The sequence below is a fragment of the Marmota flaviventris genome, chromosome 5 (assembly GCF_047511675.1).
Source record: "Marmota flaviventris isolate mMarFla1 chromosome 5, mMarFla1.hap1, whole genome shotgun sequence".
In the NCBI taxonomy this organism is placed as follows: domain Eukaryota; kingdom Metazoa; phylum Chordata; class Mammalia; order Rodentia; family Sciuridae; genus Marmota; species Marmota flaviventris.
Window position 1 is genome coordinate 4,261,277 of NC_092502.1, and position 18,780 is coordinate 4,280,056.

At 36.6% G+C, this 18,780-nt stretch overlaps 1 protein-coding gene across 1 annotated transcript; it reads right to left on the reverse strand.

Moving 5' to 3' along the window:
- Positions 1-15,147: 15,147 nt before the first annotated feature.
- LOC139705835 (olfactory receptor 14C36-like) lies at positions 15,148-18,541 on the reverse strand. Its single transcript, XM_071612737.1, has 3 exons — positions 18,536-18,541; positions 17,259-18,173; positions 15,148-15,273 (listed from the first exon to the last, which is right to left on the reverse strand). Exons 1-3 carry the CDS (start codon positions 18,539-18,541, stop codon positions 15,148-15,150), a joined length of 1,047 nt encoding a protein of 348 aa, XP_071468838.1.
- Between the last annotated feature and the right edge of the window lie 239 nt (positions 18,542-18,780).

Sequence of the window (18,780 nt, forward strand, 5' to 3'; positions counted from 1 at the left end):
AACTGGTAAGCTGCTGATTTTGTTAGATAGAAATAGATATGAAAATAGAATAAATAAAACTAGAAAAGGCTCAGAAGGAATAACAGGTCTCAGACTTGAATGGGATAGAAGGTATGTGCAACTGTGGAGCAGAATATATTAAAAACACACAAATTACCAACCTCAAGAATATCATGTTTGTGTTGTAGAATTTTCGTGCTACAGCACACACACACACACAAAAAAAAAAAAAAAAAAAAAAAAAAAAAAAAAAAAAAAAACCTGTTTTCACTAATGTTGCAGAAATCTCTTAGCACATTTTCATTTCCCACACCACAGCAGTGAACTTAAAACACCTCATATTGAGAGGTATGAAGTGAGGTGGAGGATCATTTAGTGAAGCATCACTGTCAAGCAAGCCTAGTGATTAACCATCACACATTTCTTCCCTTTACATGTGCTCATAAAAATCACAATTAGTCGTAGTAAAACTATAGCTAGTTAGAACTGAAATGCACATGTTTTTTTAATGTAGTATAAATTGATGTAACAGCTGAGGTGTTCTTGAGCCCAAATGTGATAATTCCAGAGGGAGGCAGGAGCAGGGCAGATTCTCCCTCAGCAGATGAGGTAGTCTGGGGACTTAACCTGGACAATGGTGGCTTTTGGAAAATACCTGTGCAAAATGGCCATTGTTTCAGTGAGATGAGAGAGGGGTCTCAGTGAAGTACTCTGAACACTTAATAAGTTAGGAATTGCATTTACATTTTATTTTCAACATTTCAAAATCCAGTTGATTTAAGCTTTAGTGCAGAAAATAATATAAGAAAACAAGGACACAAATGTCTTAGTAAAAATTTACCTAAAGTATAAAAAAGGTAATGAATGAAATACCAATAAAAATGAAGAAAGAAAAAAATCACATAGAAGAAGAAAGAATGGTAAACAATATTAAATGCTTTTAATTGGGGATTTGTGTTGTTCATATAAAAACCCAAGGCTAAACATGAAGGCTAAAATATCAAATAAGCTAAAGCATGTTTAAATATAGGTATAAGCTCAAAAGTTAATTCCTATTATCAGGGAAGGAGTACTATTAACTTACATAGTCTTTAGAAAAATAAAACTACATAAATTTAAATAGAATCTTAAATATTTTATTTTAGTGAGGAAGAATTTCCAGATGATCATGAATACAAAATAATAGATTTGTGATGACAATGTAAATCACATGCACACTAGGGCCTTACTATCTTAGTTCTGAATTACAGAGAGGAGATACAGAGGTTATTTATTAGTGGTGTGATGAGTTAGGTAAAAATCAGCCCTGCACATGGGGGGTGGGGAGGGCAACCCCCATCCATGCTTGGAAGCTCTGTAAATATAGGGTTTGGAAAGAGATGGGTTGTTCTCATAAAAATGCACTCATGGCAAGAATGGGGGAATTATTTACACAGATATTTTTCTCAGTGCCTAGATAAGAAAAACATGAATAGAAAACACATCCAAAATAGGATTAAAATCATTACACATAGTCTGGCACTAAGGTCAAGTAGTATAAAGCCCTGAATCACACTCAAGGATTGACACTTATGAAGGAGTTTAAAGACCTGAGGCTGCATACACAATGTAATACTCATGAACTCGGGATTCTAATCCATATCTGGCATCCTTTATGAAAAACAGCAATGTGTATTTACACATCACATCTAATAAAATGTATTATGAAAATAAGAAATCAAGCCTCCATAGTATATATTTTATTGAAGTTACAGTGGGATTACAGTTGATTTTATTGCTTCTTTTTATTGTGTCTTTATTTGTAGTATTCACAAAATTTATTTATACAAAAAGCATATAATCTTTTGTGAATGTAACTCAATAAAAATTTAAAAAGTAAACACATAATATCATTGACCTGAACTTTTTTTTCCTTTTGTATGAAGAACCAGAACCTGTAGGTGTCATTTGAAAAGACAAATCCAAGCAGATAACCTGCAAGCTCTTGTCCAGTGCCAGAGTTAGCCTAAATAAGTGGTCACTTAAGACTCGGGGGATGGGTAACAAGGAGGAGGCGGGGAACTCCTAATGCAACTTGGTGCGGGTCAGTCCTGGGACTTGATGGGCGCCCCAGTAGAGGGGTGAGTTCAGCTGTGGGCCTGGGGCCTCTGCTCCTGCCCCCTTGCCCTCCCTGGTGGGCTCTCAGGCTGCGCCCTGCTCAGTGCTTGGCTTCCAGTCCTCCCTGCAGCAGCACTTGGCCATCTCCGCTTCTCAACCCCTTCACCACCATCTGCAGTTATGACAGCCAGACTTGTTTGCTTTTGTAGAACACATTGTTTGAAAAAATGGGACCTTTACAATTTATTTGTTCATCAATGTACTTACTTTCTCCATGGACTTCTGTGCTGCACCAAAGAAAGTATTTCATCTTTTGTTCACAGTATGTCCACAGATTAGAGCAAAGCACCAGGCTCATGAGAATCAATTACTGAAGAACAGTGATAGGTTTCTAGAATGTTCCATAAGATTTTACACTATTTGGCAACATTTGAAGGCTAATTTCCAAATGAACAATGCCAATTCCCTTTCATGTAACACAATTTTTGTGTCCTGTGCCTATCATGTTCCTGATTTCTTTGGAAGATATTTACATTTCTGGGAAGACAAAAAAAAAAAAATCAGTATTCTGGTGCTTAGTTCTGTGTCCCAGTTAGTGTATTTAACCAATGCCTCTGCCAAACCTTTTCCACCTTTCCAAGTAGAAAATGTTTAAACAATACCAATTTCATAAACCTCTCACTTGGTTCATCCCCCCTCCCCATTAATATCTCTTTCTCTCTCTGTCTCTCTCTCTGTTTTGGTACTGGGGATTGGACCCAGGTGCACTTAACCACTGAACCACATTCCCAACCCTTTTTTATTTTTTGTTTGGAGACAGGGACTCACTGGATTGCTTAGCCCTCAAAAATTTGCTGAGGCTGGATTTGAACTCACCATCATCCTGCCTCAGCCCGCTGAGCTCTGGGATTACAGGCATGTGTCCATGCCTCTGGTCCATCTCTATTTTTCAGGAATGGTAATATCTTTATATTTATACTTTATTCCTAGTTGATTTTTGAGAATTATGATGATAGACATATATGGGGTAAAATCAAGCAGCAGTTATAGTGATTTCAATTTCACCAGTTCTGGGAATGTCAGCTCTTGGTTCTGGAAGGACCCTGGCACCATCTTTCTTCTGCAGTGGTTGTTGTAGCCAGTCATCAGGTAAGAACAGTGATGGGGTTGCTAAGCTTGGTTCCTTAAGTTACTTGAGGCCAAGGAAGTGGTGCCCCACCCACTTTACCATCATGTCTGTCATCTTCACCATGGTTCCTGTGGGGCTGATCCTGGCTTCCTATGGCTGCATTGCTCAGGCTGTCAGGAACATGAAGTCAGAGGAGGGAAGGATGAGAGTCATTTCCACCAGCTGCTCCCACCTCCTCATGGTCTTCATGTTTTATTGGACAGTGACCATGGTGTACACTGACCCTAAGAGCAACTTTGCTTCAAAGAATGGCAAGTTTTTCACCTTTTACTACACTGTGGTCACACCCCTGTTGAACCCTCTCATCTACACAGTGAAGAACAAACAGGTACAGGATGCTTGGATGAGACAGCTGGGAAAGTGTGTGAGCCCAAGGAAAAGCAAACAGTGGAGGATTTGAATCAAAAGGGAAGTTTATTAATGACATTCACACAGTCTCATAAACAGAGTCTCTCTGCTAATGAGGTGTAAACCATTTTGCAAATATACTTTTTATATTGTAAACTACAATTGATCACACCATTTCTGTTTATTGTGACAAATCTGTGGCCATTTATTAAGAGCTATTAGGTTTAAGCCTAGATAGTGCTTGTATTGGGTGCTGTTAATATTGATCTCCTTCTTAAAGATGAGATACTAAAAACTTTAGGGGATAATGTAAGTTATAGGGTCAAAACTGTGCTGCCTCACATCCACATTACAGTATGAGAATCCACATGAACCACATGAAAAAACAAGTGAACAAAGTGTCCCAGAGAAAGAAGGATGCTAGAAAAACAGAATCCATTGACGACACAGTGGAAGAAATATCAGAGAAGAAGTTCAGAATGTGTTCAGTTAACCTGATGTCAGATGAAGTATGATGGAAAGAGTGAAATTAGAGACAGATTCCAGGAGGTAAAATATCACTTCAATAAAGAGAGATTATGAAATGAAATCAAACAGAAATTCTATAATCTTGAAAATAGAGTTGGCCACAAAGAGATGGTGGTAAGAAACCATAAACAGAAATTCCAACAATTATGGGACAATGTGAAAAAAACAAAATGTAAGATTTACAAGTATAAAAGAAGGCATAGATATACAAATCAAAGGAATGCATGATCTTTTCAGTGAAATAATACCAGAAAATTTCCCCAAACTGAGAAATGAAATGGAAAGTAAAATACTAGAGTCTTTCAGGATCCCCAAATGAATAAAATTACAACAGACCCACATGAATGCACAAATACCTAATATGGAGAATTGGGATGAAATTTTAAAGGCCATAAGAGAAAATTATGAGATTACCTATGGGGGAAACAATTTTGGATCTCATTTGATTTCTCAACCCACAGCCTCAGTGCTAGGAGTTCCTGGAACCACATATACCAACTCCAAAAGAAAATGGGTGCCAACCATGAATCTTATATCCACAAACATTAAGCTTCAGATTTGAATATAAAATAAAAACCTCCCATGATAAACAAAAACTAAAATAATACACAACTAGAAAGCCTGCATTACAGAATATTCTTAGCAAAAAATACCATGAGGATGAAATTTTAAAAAGTGAAAACCAGCATAGGGCAGAAATACACTAAAGAAAAAGCCAATCAAAGGAGAAACTAAATCAAGTTAAAAACTGGTAATATATTGTTCCAGGATCTCCTGGCTTTGAGGATCTGGGTTGAAAAATCTGCTGAGATCTGAATTGGTCTTCCTTATATGTAATTTCATTTTTTTTCCTCTTGCAGCCTTTAAAATTATTTCCTTATTCTGTAGGCTGGGCATTTTCATTGTAATGGTCTTAGTGTAGATATGTTGTAATTTTGTACATTTGGTCAATTGTATTTGATTTTCCAATTCATTTTTATGCTTGGGAAATTTTCTGATATTATTTCATTGAAGAGATTGTGCATTCCTTTTATTTGAATCTCTGAACCTTCCTCTCTCAATAAATCTTAAATTTGGTCTTTAGATGGTATCTCATAATTCTTGGATATTCTGTTCATGATTTTTCTACCATCTTCACTGTGAGGCCAACTTTTCAAGATTGTATATTTTTTCTTTATTGTCTGAGGTTCTGTCTTCCAAGTGATCTAGTCTGTTGTTGATGCTCTCTATTGAGTTTTTTTTTTTTTTTTAATTTGGCTTATTGTTTTTTTTTTTTTTTAAATTTCAAGGGTTTCTGTTTATTTGTTTGTTTGTTTTTCAGAATCTCTATCTCTTTCTTGAAGTAATCTCTGGCTACCTTATTTTCTCTCTTATCTCTTTGTTGGTGTGATTGATGGTTGCATGTATTTGCGCTCTTATCTCTTTGCTGGAGTAATCGATGTTTGCCTATATCTGCTCACTTGGTTGTTCTTTAATTCCCAGATCAATTTAGTTATGTATATTCCAAGTTTCTTCTCTTATACATCATCTATGGTGCTACCTATGGATTCTATTGTTGTAGTCTCTTGGTTTGTTTGAGGCACTTTCCTCCCTTGTTTTTTCATGATGTCTATGTGACTTCCTCTCTTGCAGTATAGATCTGATATATTACAGCTTCTGCCCTATTGTCTTATGTCTCTATTTGTTACCAATACCCCACCTTTAAGGGGGAGATCAATATTACAGTGCTCAATGTACCCAATGTGCAGCCATAGATCAGTAAGCTTCTATTTTTATATTAACAGTTTTGTCACTATAATCATAAATGATGAGTTTGGTTATCTTATACCATATATTCAATAGGTTTGTGGAATTGCTTACAGTTTCTAATGGTAGAAGATAGGGTGGGGTTTGGCTGAGATGTTTATGAGGTAGGATGTGATAATATAGAGGTATTAGATTATATGACTATTGAAAGGGCAATCATAAGAAGTTGATCACCCACAATAATACTGGGTGACTCCAACACATCTCTTTCACCACTGGATAGATCTTTCAAACAAAAGCTGAAAAAAGAAACTATAGAATTCAATAATATAATAAATAACTTAGACTTAATTAACATATATAGAACATATTATTCATCAAGGAGCGAATACACTTTGTTCTCAGAAGCACACAGATCCTTTTCTAAAATAGACTATATATTATGCCACAGAGCAACTGTTAGCACATCCAAAAAAGTGGATATATGACTCTAAATTCTATCAGCTCACAATGGAATAAAATTAGAAATCAATGACAAAATATAAAATAAAAGCTACTTCAACACATGGATACTAAATAATATGCTATTGAATGAACAATGGGTTGCAAAAGATATCAAGGAGTGTGGGAGGCCATCCTCGCACATGACTTGAGTTACCACCCTGGCTGGGTGAGAGGCATTTAGGCACAGCTCTGTCAGAATTTTCCCCATCCTTCTCCAAGTCTGAGGGCTTGTCTGTGCAAAGGCGTGTTGGGCCACTGCCCCAAAGACCCATTCGTTGCCCCTGACCTTGGGATGCTGAAGTAGATTGAATTATATCATCTTAATTGATGTCCTTCTTTGCTTATGTGATTTAATTACATCTTAAAAACTTCTTTGAATTAAACTTACTGTTTTCATGGATCAGTCTCATAGAAAAGTTAAGATTATGGATGTGATACAATAAATTTATGCATCACTACCTAACATTCATAGGCACTCAAAGTATTCCTGTAGGACTACAAAATATGAGTACTTTAGAACCTAGATTCTTTAACATTAGAAATAAACTTTAGTTTGTGTACCTTGACCTCAATAATTTTAGAGTGTTCAGAACTACATCTTCCTTTAAGGGGTGAAATGATTATTAAAAATTTTCTAATAAAATCCAAAATATGGGGACATAAATTAAGCAAATGCCAGGTAGCCTGAGCATCAGGAACAGAAGTAGGGGAAGTTAGCATGGGTTTAATGCCAGAAGTATAAGAGGGACGGCTTCAAGTGTTTTTCTCCTAAAGTAGGGACAGCTGGGAGCTTTCCCTTTTGGTAATTCTCTTGAATTAACATGAGGAAAGGCATGGCACACAGATTGCATGTAAATATGCAAGAATTTCTTGAGTTGTAAGATACAGGAATTTATTATTTTTTAAATTATATCTTTCTATATTAGTAATTATGGTAGTGCTATTGATAAGCCACTGAGGAATACAGAGGAGTACTTTATTATATCCTGACCTTCTTAATGTACTTGCAAAGACTGCACAACTGTCTTTTTTATATTTCTACCAATGGACACACATACTCATCACATCTGATATACCTTTAGTATAAAGTGTGAAAATTGTTGAAAAAGAGAATGGATTTGTGATCAGGACAAAAAGGTAAGGTTGATAAATTAAAAAGGTTTCAAAGAAAATTGTATACAATATTAGATATTTTTATTTCCCACAGCTACTGAAAAACATGTAAATATGTACTTTGTATAAATGAATTCATTCATCTACCTCCCTGTCACCTGCAATATGTTTGGAACTTGGTCCCTGTTGCCTTAATCTGGATATATTTCTCTGTCATCTCTCAAATTTGTCCAGATAAGTTTGTGCATTTGTGTGTGTGGTAAGTAAATGTGAATTGAAAAAAAGAATTTTAACGCACAAAAGGCAGCATGAAGAACTATCACATGTGGTACTTGCAAACACTGTGCAGATCTACACCACACTCCAAGTACACTATCAGTGAAGAAAAGAAATCATCTCAAAAACTACAGTGTTTACAAGACTTCTGTGTGCCAGTTATTCTATGCAGAATTAACTTTCTGGGCTAGATGATAATCTGAATGAGATTGCAGATTGCTGAGCAGGATAAAGATGAGGCTCAGATGCCTTTGGAGTATAATGCCAAGAATTCACTCCTGAGTGTATCCTGTTCTCCACAAGGAAGCAGAACTGAGTCTCTCCTTGGCTTCTCCCTTCCACTGTGTCTGCAGTCAGGGTGCATCTGGGAAGTCAGCACATGGTATGTAGGATGTGGGGAGCTCTGTCACCTCTGCTTTATGTGAACCTGGTGCCTGGCCAGTGGGAACAGGGCCCCAGGGAGCCCAGAGCTCAGCCTGCAGAGACAGCAGGAGGCCTGAGCACACCACCAGGCAGCAGCCCTCCTGAGCCCAGGAGAGAGGACTTGGCCATGTACCAGCATGGACAGTGCATGACACTTAGAAACTCCTCTGCTGGACATCACTCTAAGTCATTATTGAGGAATGAGTAACACTGGGGAGAGACTGATGTTTCTCTGTGTGTTTTCATCTCTGCCCTCCTTGACCTCAGTGTGAGTTAGGGGTGTTTATGGGGATCAGTTTACATCAAGAGTGGTGGGCAATTCTCACTCCCCAACCTGTTAAGTGGGAAATATCTAACACTATCTTCAGTTTAGTTGCAAAATTTCTTGTCATGGAGATGCAAGGCACTTGTTATGAATTTAGCCTTTGTAACGATTTGTAATTATCAATTCAGTTTTATGTACAAAAATATGCTCTTGTACAACATCCAACTACATCTTATTCCCAAGTATTTGTTTCAGTCTTAATGAAACATCTATCTATTGTCCCAATTTATCTTTACTTACTGTCATTTGAAGCCACTAAGTATAATCTCCATGTTTGAATTTATGTCAGGGAGATTTTGTATAAGTACATCATTCAGTGTGCGATCGTTTTTATGACTTCACTCAGCCTGATATTTTCACAATTGGTTCACATTATAGCATTTATTACTATTTTACTCTTTTAGTGAATGAATAAGTTTCCATTATATATTTATATCAGCATTTTTAAAAGTCCATATATCAACCTATAGCCATCTTGGTCCTTTGTTCTATTAAATAGTGTGTGATTTTTCAATCATTCTCTGTTGGGTTTTGTTGGATCCTGGGGTAGATTCCATATATTTCATGTGCCATTGGATTTGGTTTTCTAGGTGTTGCTGATTATGCTTGTATATGTCTTGTTCAAGGATATGGGTCTATAATCCTCTTTTTTGTGGTTTTTGTGTAGTTTTCTGGATCTTATATTAGGAAAATGATGGTTTTGTGGAACGTGACTTGAGGAGTTGAAGTTCATTTCAGTTCCCTGGAGTGGTTTCAGAAGACGTGGTGTCTCTGCTTTTTGAAGGTTTTGTAAAAGAGTAGTGAAGGCATGATCTGCTGGAGGTTTCTTTGCGGGGAATCTTTTATTCTGATTCAAATTTATTGGTCATATTGATGTCTGAGTCTTTTATGTTCTCATAATTCAGTTCTGGTGTGTTACATCTGTCCCAAATTAATTCCTTTTGTGTAGATTTTCCAGTATATTGGTATGTGTTTGTTTATACGAGTTGCTAATAGGTCTTAGCATTTCTGTACCATTAGTGAAAAGATCTTCTTTTTATTCTTTGATATTTTATTCATTTGGGTCTTTTTTATTGTTAGCATAGCTAAAGATTTGCTAATTTTGTTTTTATTTTTACAAACAACTTATAGTTTCTTGATATTTTCTGTTGACATTTAGTGTTAATTGCTTATTTCTGATTTAATGTTTATCATTTCTTTCTCCAACTGCTTTTTACACGTGTGGGTGTCTGTTTTCTATTGTCATGGTAGGGTCTGCACTTAGTTTTTCTGCTTCTTTGATGCAGGCATTTAGTGCAACACCTTCTGCCTTAGTAGTGCTTCATGAATGACTAGTCAATATCATTTTACTCTCTATTTAAAAATTTGTTTTATCCACTTTTAACACAACCCACACTTTCAATCACAAACTTAAGGGGACATTCCCTTCTCACAGTGGTTCAGATGCTCCCCTTACAGTAGGTATGAAGGTAGGAAAATCCAATCTATTGTGTATCATGTGTTCTGGGCTCTGATCTCCTCCATTGTCTCTTTTGCTCTTTACACATCTCTTCTCTGCCTGGCTCAGTGACCCCAAAAAGACCAGGGGAGCTGCAACTCCAGCCTGGGTGGCCCTTTGCCCTCAGTGCCTGGTCCAGCTGTGTGCACTCAGGTCCAGAGGCCTGAGTCCATTTTTTTTTTGTCTCAATTTCACTCGTTAACACTTTGTAATTTTAAGTGCACAGATTGTTCACTTCTTAGGTTACATTTACTCTTAAGTAGGTTATATTTTTAAAAAATTTGTTCTTTTTAATTATCAATGACAGTAGAGTGTTTTTGACAGATGTATATAGACATAGAGTGCATCTTATTCTAATGAGAGTCCCAGTCTTTTGAAGCATATACATAGTTTGATACTATTGTAAATTTGATGTTTTTTTTTTCTTAATTGATGTTTTTGGTAGTACACTAAAATGAACAGAAAAGCCACTGGTGACAAATTTATGAAAATTAAATTTTTTTCTATCTCTCAACGTGTTCTGTAGTTCAAATAAATCCTCTGTAGTTGTTCCTCATTAATTTATGAGAATTTTTTTTACAGTTTCCTCTGTGTGTAATTAGCAGTAGTTAATACCAGTCACTGGGTCCTTCTGTTTTATCACAGGTCATATTCAGAACCGGATTCACTGAACTCCTCAGGGATACCTGCTTTGGCCAGGCAGAGATTCCTACCAGAAGTCCATATCCTGGCACTGTGAGATCCAGCTCAGAACCCCCAATACCAAGAGCACTAGCAGATCCTCCTTTCAGAGGTCTCTTCTGCAGCTTTCAGAAGTCATCTCTCCCCTAGTCCCCAGCATTTACCTGATGTGCTACATTTCCAATGGCAATAACTGTTTATCTCTGAATTTATTTATGTATTTTTTACTTACTTTGCCTTTATTGGTGATTTCTAATTGTACATAAAGATTCACTTTAATATAATTATACACACAGAGAACTTAATTTACTTGATTACAATCCCTGGATCCCCTCTCTCCCCTCCTCATTTCCCTGATTCCCCTGTTCTATTCTACTAGTCTACCTTATACTCATCTGTTTATTTATTTATTTATTAAATTTATGTATTCTTTGTAGTTGCACACAATACCTTTTTTGCATTTATTTATTTTTATTTGGTGCTGAGGATCAAACCCAGGGCCTCACATGGGCTAGGTGAACAATCTACCACTGAGCCCCAACCCCAGCATCTCTTTATTTATTTTGAATTGGAGTTTTATAGATGTACATAGAGGTGGAATCCACTGTAGTACATTTCCACACACTCATGACCCTTTCCTATCCCTTCTCCCTTTCTCTGGATCTTTTTCTTCTATTCCACATATCTTCCCTATGTCTTTATAATATCCAACCCAATTTCCCCCATTACTTTCCTCTAGATTCTGCATATGAGAGAAATCATTTGACTCTTGAATTTCTGAGACTGTCTTATTTCACTTAGCATGATGTTTTTTCCTACACCCATTAACCAGAAAATGTCACAATTTAATTATTTCTTTTAAATGAATAAAACTTTATTGTGTACATATATCACATTTTCCTTATTCATTCATCTGTTTACATCATCTGGGCTAGTTTCATAACTGCATATAGTGAATTGTGCTTTCATAAACTTTGATATGGCTGTATCACTGTAGTGTACTGATTTTAGTTCTTTTGCATAAATACCAAGGAATGGGATAGCTGGGTCATAGGATGATTCCACTAATATGAAAATGGCAATACTACCAGCAGCATTAAACAGATTTAATGCTATTCCAATTAAAATCCCAATGCCATTCTTTATAGAACTGGAAAAAGCAATTATAAAATTTATTTGGAAAAAATAAAAGACACAGAATAGCCAAAGCAATTCTTAGCAAGAAGAGTGAAGCAGGAGACTTTGCAATAGCAGACCTTAAACTATACTACAGAGATATAGTAATTAAAATGGCATGGTCTTGGCACCAAAGGAGAATGTAAACCAATGGTACAGAATAGAAGACACAGAGACAAATGACAAAAACTTATGCTTCAACAGAGGAACTACTGGGAGACACCTCACATCCCATCCATAACATTTACTGCTGGCCCCTCAAACATCATGTCCATTTCACATGCAAAATTAATTTAGTCCATTTCCAAGTGTTTCATAATCTTAATAATTCCAGCATTGCCCCAAAGTGAAAGTTCAAAATCTTTCCTGAAACTGTAGGTTAACTATTGGCTGTGAACCCCTATAAAACATCAAAAGAAGTTACATGCATCCAGTATTCACTAGCAGAGAGTAAATTTCCATTAGCAAAAGGCAGTAATAGGGGAATATAAAGAATGGATTAGGGATGAGGAAATGTGAAACCCAGTTGAACAAATATGACCCTCAACGCCACCTGTAATTCCTCATGTAGCATTGAAAACCCTTGACTATTTCCAAAATGCTTAGGTATTTCTGCTCTTTGGCTTTGCCATTTGCAGAGCACAGGCAAATGCTCTCTTTTCCTTTGGCTATCTCTGTAGCCAGCAGCTTTTCTTGGCCAGCAGTTCATGCTTTTGGTAACTACTAATTTCTGAGAATTCCATTTGAACTTTGGCTTCACCTTCAGAGCTTCACCTATCACCTGGTAAGGGGCAGTCTGCAGAGCCTCAGACCCTGCTCCAGTTTGATTGGCATATGAGGCCTTTTATTGAGATGATGGTGAAAGGCAGCATAACCTCTTAACTAGAGCACCCTGCATTCCTGCAGAGCCAGCACAATGTAAATAATGCCAAAGTCTGTTGACAGCTTATGCTACAGTTGGTCCCTGAAATTACTGCTGTGATGATTTCTGAATATCTTCCTTGCTAAGCAGGGTAAACTCACTTCCTGGGCCCCTGTGCTAGTGGGGTGGCCCCAAGACAGTTTGGAAGGGAATTTGTCTTCTACATCCTTGAGTGTACAATGGAGGTGGTCTTCCAAATTCCTTACATGCTCTCAGCCTCTTCTATATAGTATCAGTTTGAAATAGTTGACATCTCTTAAGGGACTGCAATGTCTTTACCACCACACCTTCCTTGGCCCGTTTATTCTCAGTGATCATGTTAAAACTCTTATCAAATATGGTTTTTAACTCTACTAAAATAATTCACTGCTTTCTTACAATGCTATATATCTATGGTATTGATATAAATATTTTAAAGGGTATTTAAAACATGGAAAAATGTAATGGATATAGTATAATATTGTTAGTCATGAATATTACCTGAAAGCTCTCAGTGGATTATGTTACCATAATGTCTTTTTGGTGGATCTCTTTACAATAGATATTACCACACAATTTATCTTACTATAAAAATGTGTTTCTTTGTACCAACCTAGCACACAAAGTAAAGTTTTTCTAAATTCTGAAGAAGTTTCATATTACACCCACACACCTACAGTGTTTTTTATGTAATTTGACACAAGCTGTGAAATATCATGAAGTTCTTATATCAATACTATCTTTTTTGGTTTCCTTCATCCCCAATTCTTTCAATATAAAACATCTTATAACGTAAGGTAAACATCCAAAGTCTTTGTCAAGAGAGATACATATCATTAGGGATGGTTTTGCAATTTAATTTCATTCTTAATTCATCTATTAAGTGTAAACCTTACCTACCTAACTCAAAAATTGTTGATACAAGTCACCCATAGAGGTTCAATAACCTATAGTTCTGGAGGAAATGCATGTAAATGTGGAGTTTGCAGAATTCATCTGAGATACTCTAAAGGTCTTTCTGCTCTAGCAGGGAACATTGGAGCACTGGGAACCAGAAACCATAGACACAGTGTGTGGATGGAGCTTGTGTTCTGTTTGGATCCTGTTAAGCAAGTCAAGGCTTTCTGTAGCAGCCAGTATTGGGGTGCTCACTGGTTCCTATTACAAGCATTCCCCTATCTGCAAACTTTAAGAAATGCCTTTACTAATCAATCAAATATGTTCAGGCTTTTAAATTTACCTAGGTAATAAGTACATTGTTTTTTTTTTCATTTTTTTCCTATTACTGTACTAGTGAATAAAATTATTTCTCAAAAGTTAGCATTTGATGTAATATTTTCATATTATATATTTTTTTATCTTTTTGTTATATAAGTATTCCTAGGTAACTTGATATGAGCATATGTCATTTATAATTCATAGTTGGCAAAGCATATGTCAATGAGGACACTAGAATATTTGGAGAAAAATAACATTTGTGAGATGATGAAAGATTGCTACAAGACTTGGAAGTGGCACAACCCTGCAATTCCAGTGCATCAGGAGCTAAGGCAGGAGAATAAGATTTTCCAAGCCAGCATTAGCAACTTAGTGAGACAGTAAACAACTTACTAAGATCCTGTTTCTATATTAAACACATGAAAGGCTGCGGAGCTTTCCTGGATTCAATCCCTGCTCAGGAAAAAAATAAATAAACTGCCACGAGGTTTTAGGAAACAAGTACAGATAGATGTTTAAAAGTTCAGTAAATTGAGAGAAATTTAAGTGCTTACATCATCAGACACTGTGGCCAGACAATTACAGTGTGGGAGGAAAAGAGTCCAAAAGATGACCTGCATTTCGGCCTTGGGGTTTGGTTCCTGACACTGGGTGACTCATGAACAGCTAAGGAAGGTGGGGTCTCTTCCCCAGCAGTTTGGTTTATTGTCAGGACACAAGGGGTGGTAAAAATGGCCCTCTGTTTACTTCATGGACAAAGAAATTCTTCTTTTTTTCATGTTCTAGATGGAGAGGGATATTATTGTGTTTCTCTCTGTATTTTTGGTCACAATTCTTTAGGATTTGATTGTTGTATATTTTCAATAATTAATTGACAAAATTATATATCACAGTTCTTGCATATTTGACACTGGCTCTGAGTAAGAATAGATTATGGAGTGTAAGTTATCTCTAGATTAAAGTTGGTAAAATTATCCTCTATCACAGTATTTGATCACATCAATGTTTATAGGAGCTCAAGTCACAGTAGCTAAACTATAGAACCAAACTAGATGCCTTTCATATAAGTAAGAGGACATATTGGATGAATTTTCAATATATATAACCTCAAAGAATTTCAGCAATTATGTTGAATTATATTTATTCACTAAATTATGCATTGATACAAATAAGTGAGAACCAATGTAACAAAAGAAGTAAAAAACCTCCAAAATGAAAATAACAAAACAAAGAAGGAATTTGAAGATGACCTTAGAAAATGGAAAACCTCCCATGATCTTGGATAGGCAGAATTATTGTTGTCAAAATGACCATATAACCAAAATCATTATACAGATTTAATGTGATTCCTATCAAATCCCACTGTAATTCTTCATAGAAATAGAAAAAAGCAATTTTGAAATGCATTTGGAAAAATAAGAGATCCAGAATAGTGAAAGAAATCATTAGCAAGAAGAGTAAAGCAGGAAGCCTCACAATAGAGAAATTTAAACTATACTAAAGAGTCATAGTAACACAAATGGCATGGTTTTGGCACCAAAATATACTTGTAGACCAATGGTACAGAATACAAGACATAGAGACCAACCCACATAAATACAGTTATCACATACTTAACAATGGTGCCAAAAATACATCAGAGAAAAAAAATACCTTCTTTAACAAATAGAGCTGGAAAAACTGGAAATCCTTATGTAGCAAAATGAAACTAAAACCCTGTCTCTCACCCTGCACAAAACTCAACTTAAAATGGATCAAAGACCTAGGCATTAGATCCAAGACATTGTGCCTACTAGAAGGAAAAGTAGAACCACATCTTCATCATGTTGGCTTAGGACATATTTCCTTAAAAAGTTTCCTACAGCACAAGAAATAAAATCAAAGATCAATAAATGGGATGATGTCAACTAAAAAACTTCTTCACAACAAAGGAAAAAATCAAGAACATAAAGAGAGAGCCTACAGAATAGGAGAAAGTCTTTACCACATGTACATGAAAGAACACTAACCTCCAGGATATATATATATATATATATATATATATATATATATATATATATATATATATATATATATATATAACTTAACACCTAACACGAAAGAAACAAATAACCCAATCAATAAATAGGCTTAGAAACTGAACAGACACTTCAAAGAGGATGATATACTATTGATCAACAAATATACAAAAAAATTTTCAACATCTCTAGCAATTAGAGAAATGCAAATCAAAACTACTTTAATATTTCATCTCACTCCAGTCAGCATGGAAATTATCAACAATAAAAGCAACAATACCTGTTGGTGAGGATGTGGGGGGAAAGGTACACTCATACATTGCTGGTGGGACAAAAAAGTGGTGCAACCACTCTGGAAAGCAGTATGGATATTTCTTAGAAAACTTGGAATGGAACCACCATATAGGCCCAGCTCTCTCACTTCTTGGTTTATACCTAAAGAACTTAAAGACAACATACTATATGACACAGCCACATCAATATTTATAGCAGCTCAAGTAACAATGCTAAACTATAGACCCAAACTAGGTGTCCTTCAACAGATGAATGATAAAGAAAATGTAGTATATGTACACAATGGAGTATTACTGAGCCTTAAAAAATAAAATTATGGGATTTTTGGGTAACAGAGTTGGAGAATATCCTTCTAAGTGAAATAAGCCATTCCCCAACACCAAAGGTAAAATGTTTTCTCTGATATGCAGTTTTGATCCATAAATGGGGGGAACATAGGGAAGTATGGAGGAACTTTAGATTGTGCAAAAGGGAGTAAGGGGAAGGAAAGATGTGTGTGGAAAAGGCTGGCAAAATGAGGCAGTCATGATTACCCTATGTACATACACGTATGGTTGCACAAACCATAAAAATCTGTATCATATACCGCCAGAGAAATAAGAAATTATACTCCATTTAGAATAATGAGTTAAAATGCATTCTGCTGTTATGTATAAGAAATTAGAACAAATAATTAAAAATTAAAAATATATACAATGATAAAATTACACATTTTATGAAGTATCCATGGAAAAAATATGGTAAATCACAAAAGATACCTTATAAAATAAATCAGCTCCTAATGATGTGATCTCAGTGTAGGCAGGGTAAGATGGAAAGCCCAGATGTGAAGAGCTTTATCTAAGAACCACAAACAGGGAAATGACGATAATCCTGAAATGCAACTTTATCATTTTCCCTGAGAACAACTCTCTTTGCATTACTCTCCTCACAGCTTCCTTTACCTGCTTGTTCCTGAGACTGTAGATGAGAGGATTCAGGAAGGGAGGAACCATGGTGTAAAAGGCAGTGAGAACCATGTCCTGCAGGGTGTCAGAGGTTGCTGAAGGTCTCAGGTACACACTTGTGATGAAACTGAGGAAGACGGACACCACGAGGATGTGAGGGGTGCAGGTGGAGAAGGCCTTCCCTGGGGCTCTGGTGGGAAATTTCAGCACAGCAGCAAATATGCAAATATATGACATTATTATTATTATAGCAAAGCAGCCACCACCAATGATTATAATAGAGACAAGAAGAAGGACCATGTTGCTGGTGATGTCAGAGCAGGAGAGCCTCAGCAGAGAGGGGATGTCACAGAGGAACTGATGGACCACGTTTGACTGGCAGAAGGACAGCTGGAATGTGTTCTCAGTGTGCACACCTGCATACAGCAGACCACTGAGCAGGGAAGACAGGGTCATGCGGACACAAATCTGGGGGTTCATGATGAAGAGGTACTGAAGGGGCTGGCAGATGGCCACATAGCAGTCCCAGGCCATGATGGTGAGAAATAGCATGTCCACATATGCACAAAAAATGACCAAGAAGATCTGTATTGCACAACCAGCTACTGAAGTGGCCCTGTTGCCAGTAAGAGATTTGACACAGGCATTGGGGACAGTGACAGAAATGAAGCACATGTCCAAGATGGACAGATTTCTGAGGAAGAAGTACATGGGTGTGTGCAGACGCTGGTCAGCAGTGGTGAGAGTGACGATGAGAAGGTTCCCTAACAGGGTACCCAGGTAGGTCATTGGGAATACTGTGAAATAGAGGAAACTCAGATTCCAGCCATCAGGAGAGCCCAGGAGGAGAAAATCAGTTACCATGGTGGCATTGTCCGTTTGCTGGAAATTCTGGTTATTTGAGAAGATGAAGAGTTAAAAAGAGGAAGTAAAAAACATCATTAATGCAATTAGTTTACACATTCATGTCCAAATAGTTTTCTTATATTTTTGTCACTTTCCCTGCAGAGGAAGGTACTCTTGGTTTTCTGATATGTTTAATCATTTCTGAGCAGTGTGAACCTCCTAGCGCAGGTGTGGAGGTCTGCAGCCTAGCATCTGGGTGTGACCTGCAGGGCTTGTCCTCAGCTCCCCATCAGACCTCCCCTGACCTCCTGAGACTCTATGCAGAGCACTTCCAGGGTTACCCATCTCCTCACCTGCATGACCACCTGTGTGACAGTTCATTGTTTAATGCTCCATAGTTTACTTACCTTCATCCTCCTCCATAAATAAATTCAATATTATTTTGCCAAAACCTCCACACCTAATAATGCAAATTATAAAACATATTGTAATATTTTTACATTTTTATGTAAGGATCAATATATATCATGTTGGAGTACTGATCACTAGGAACATGAAAACATTTTACTCATGAGAAAACCATCTCAAGAATTCAAATTTTCCCATTCCAGCATCACAGGCCCAGTGTTGTGGAATACTGAGGTGACCTGAG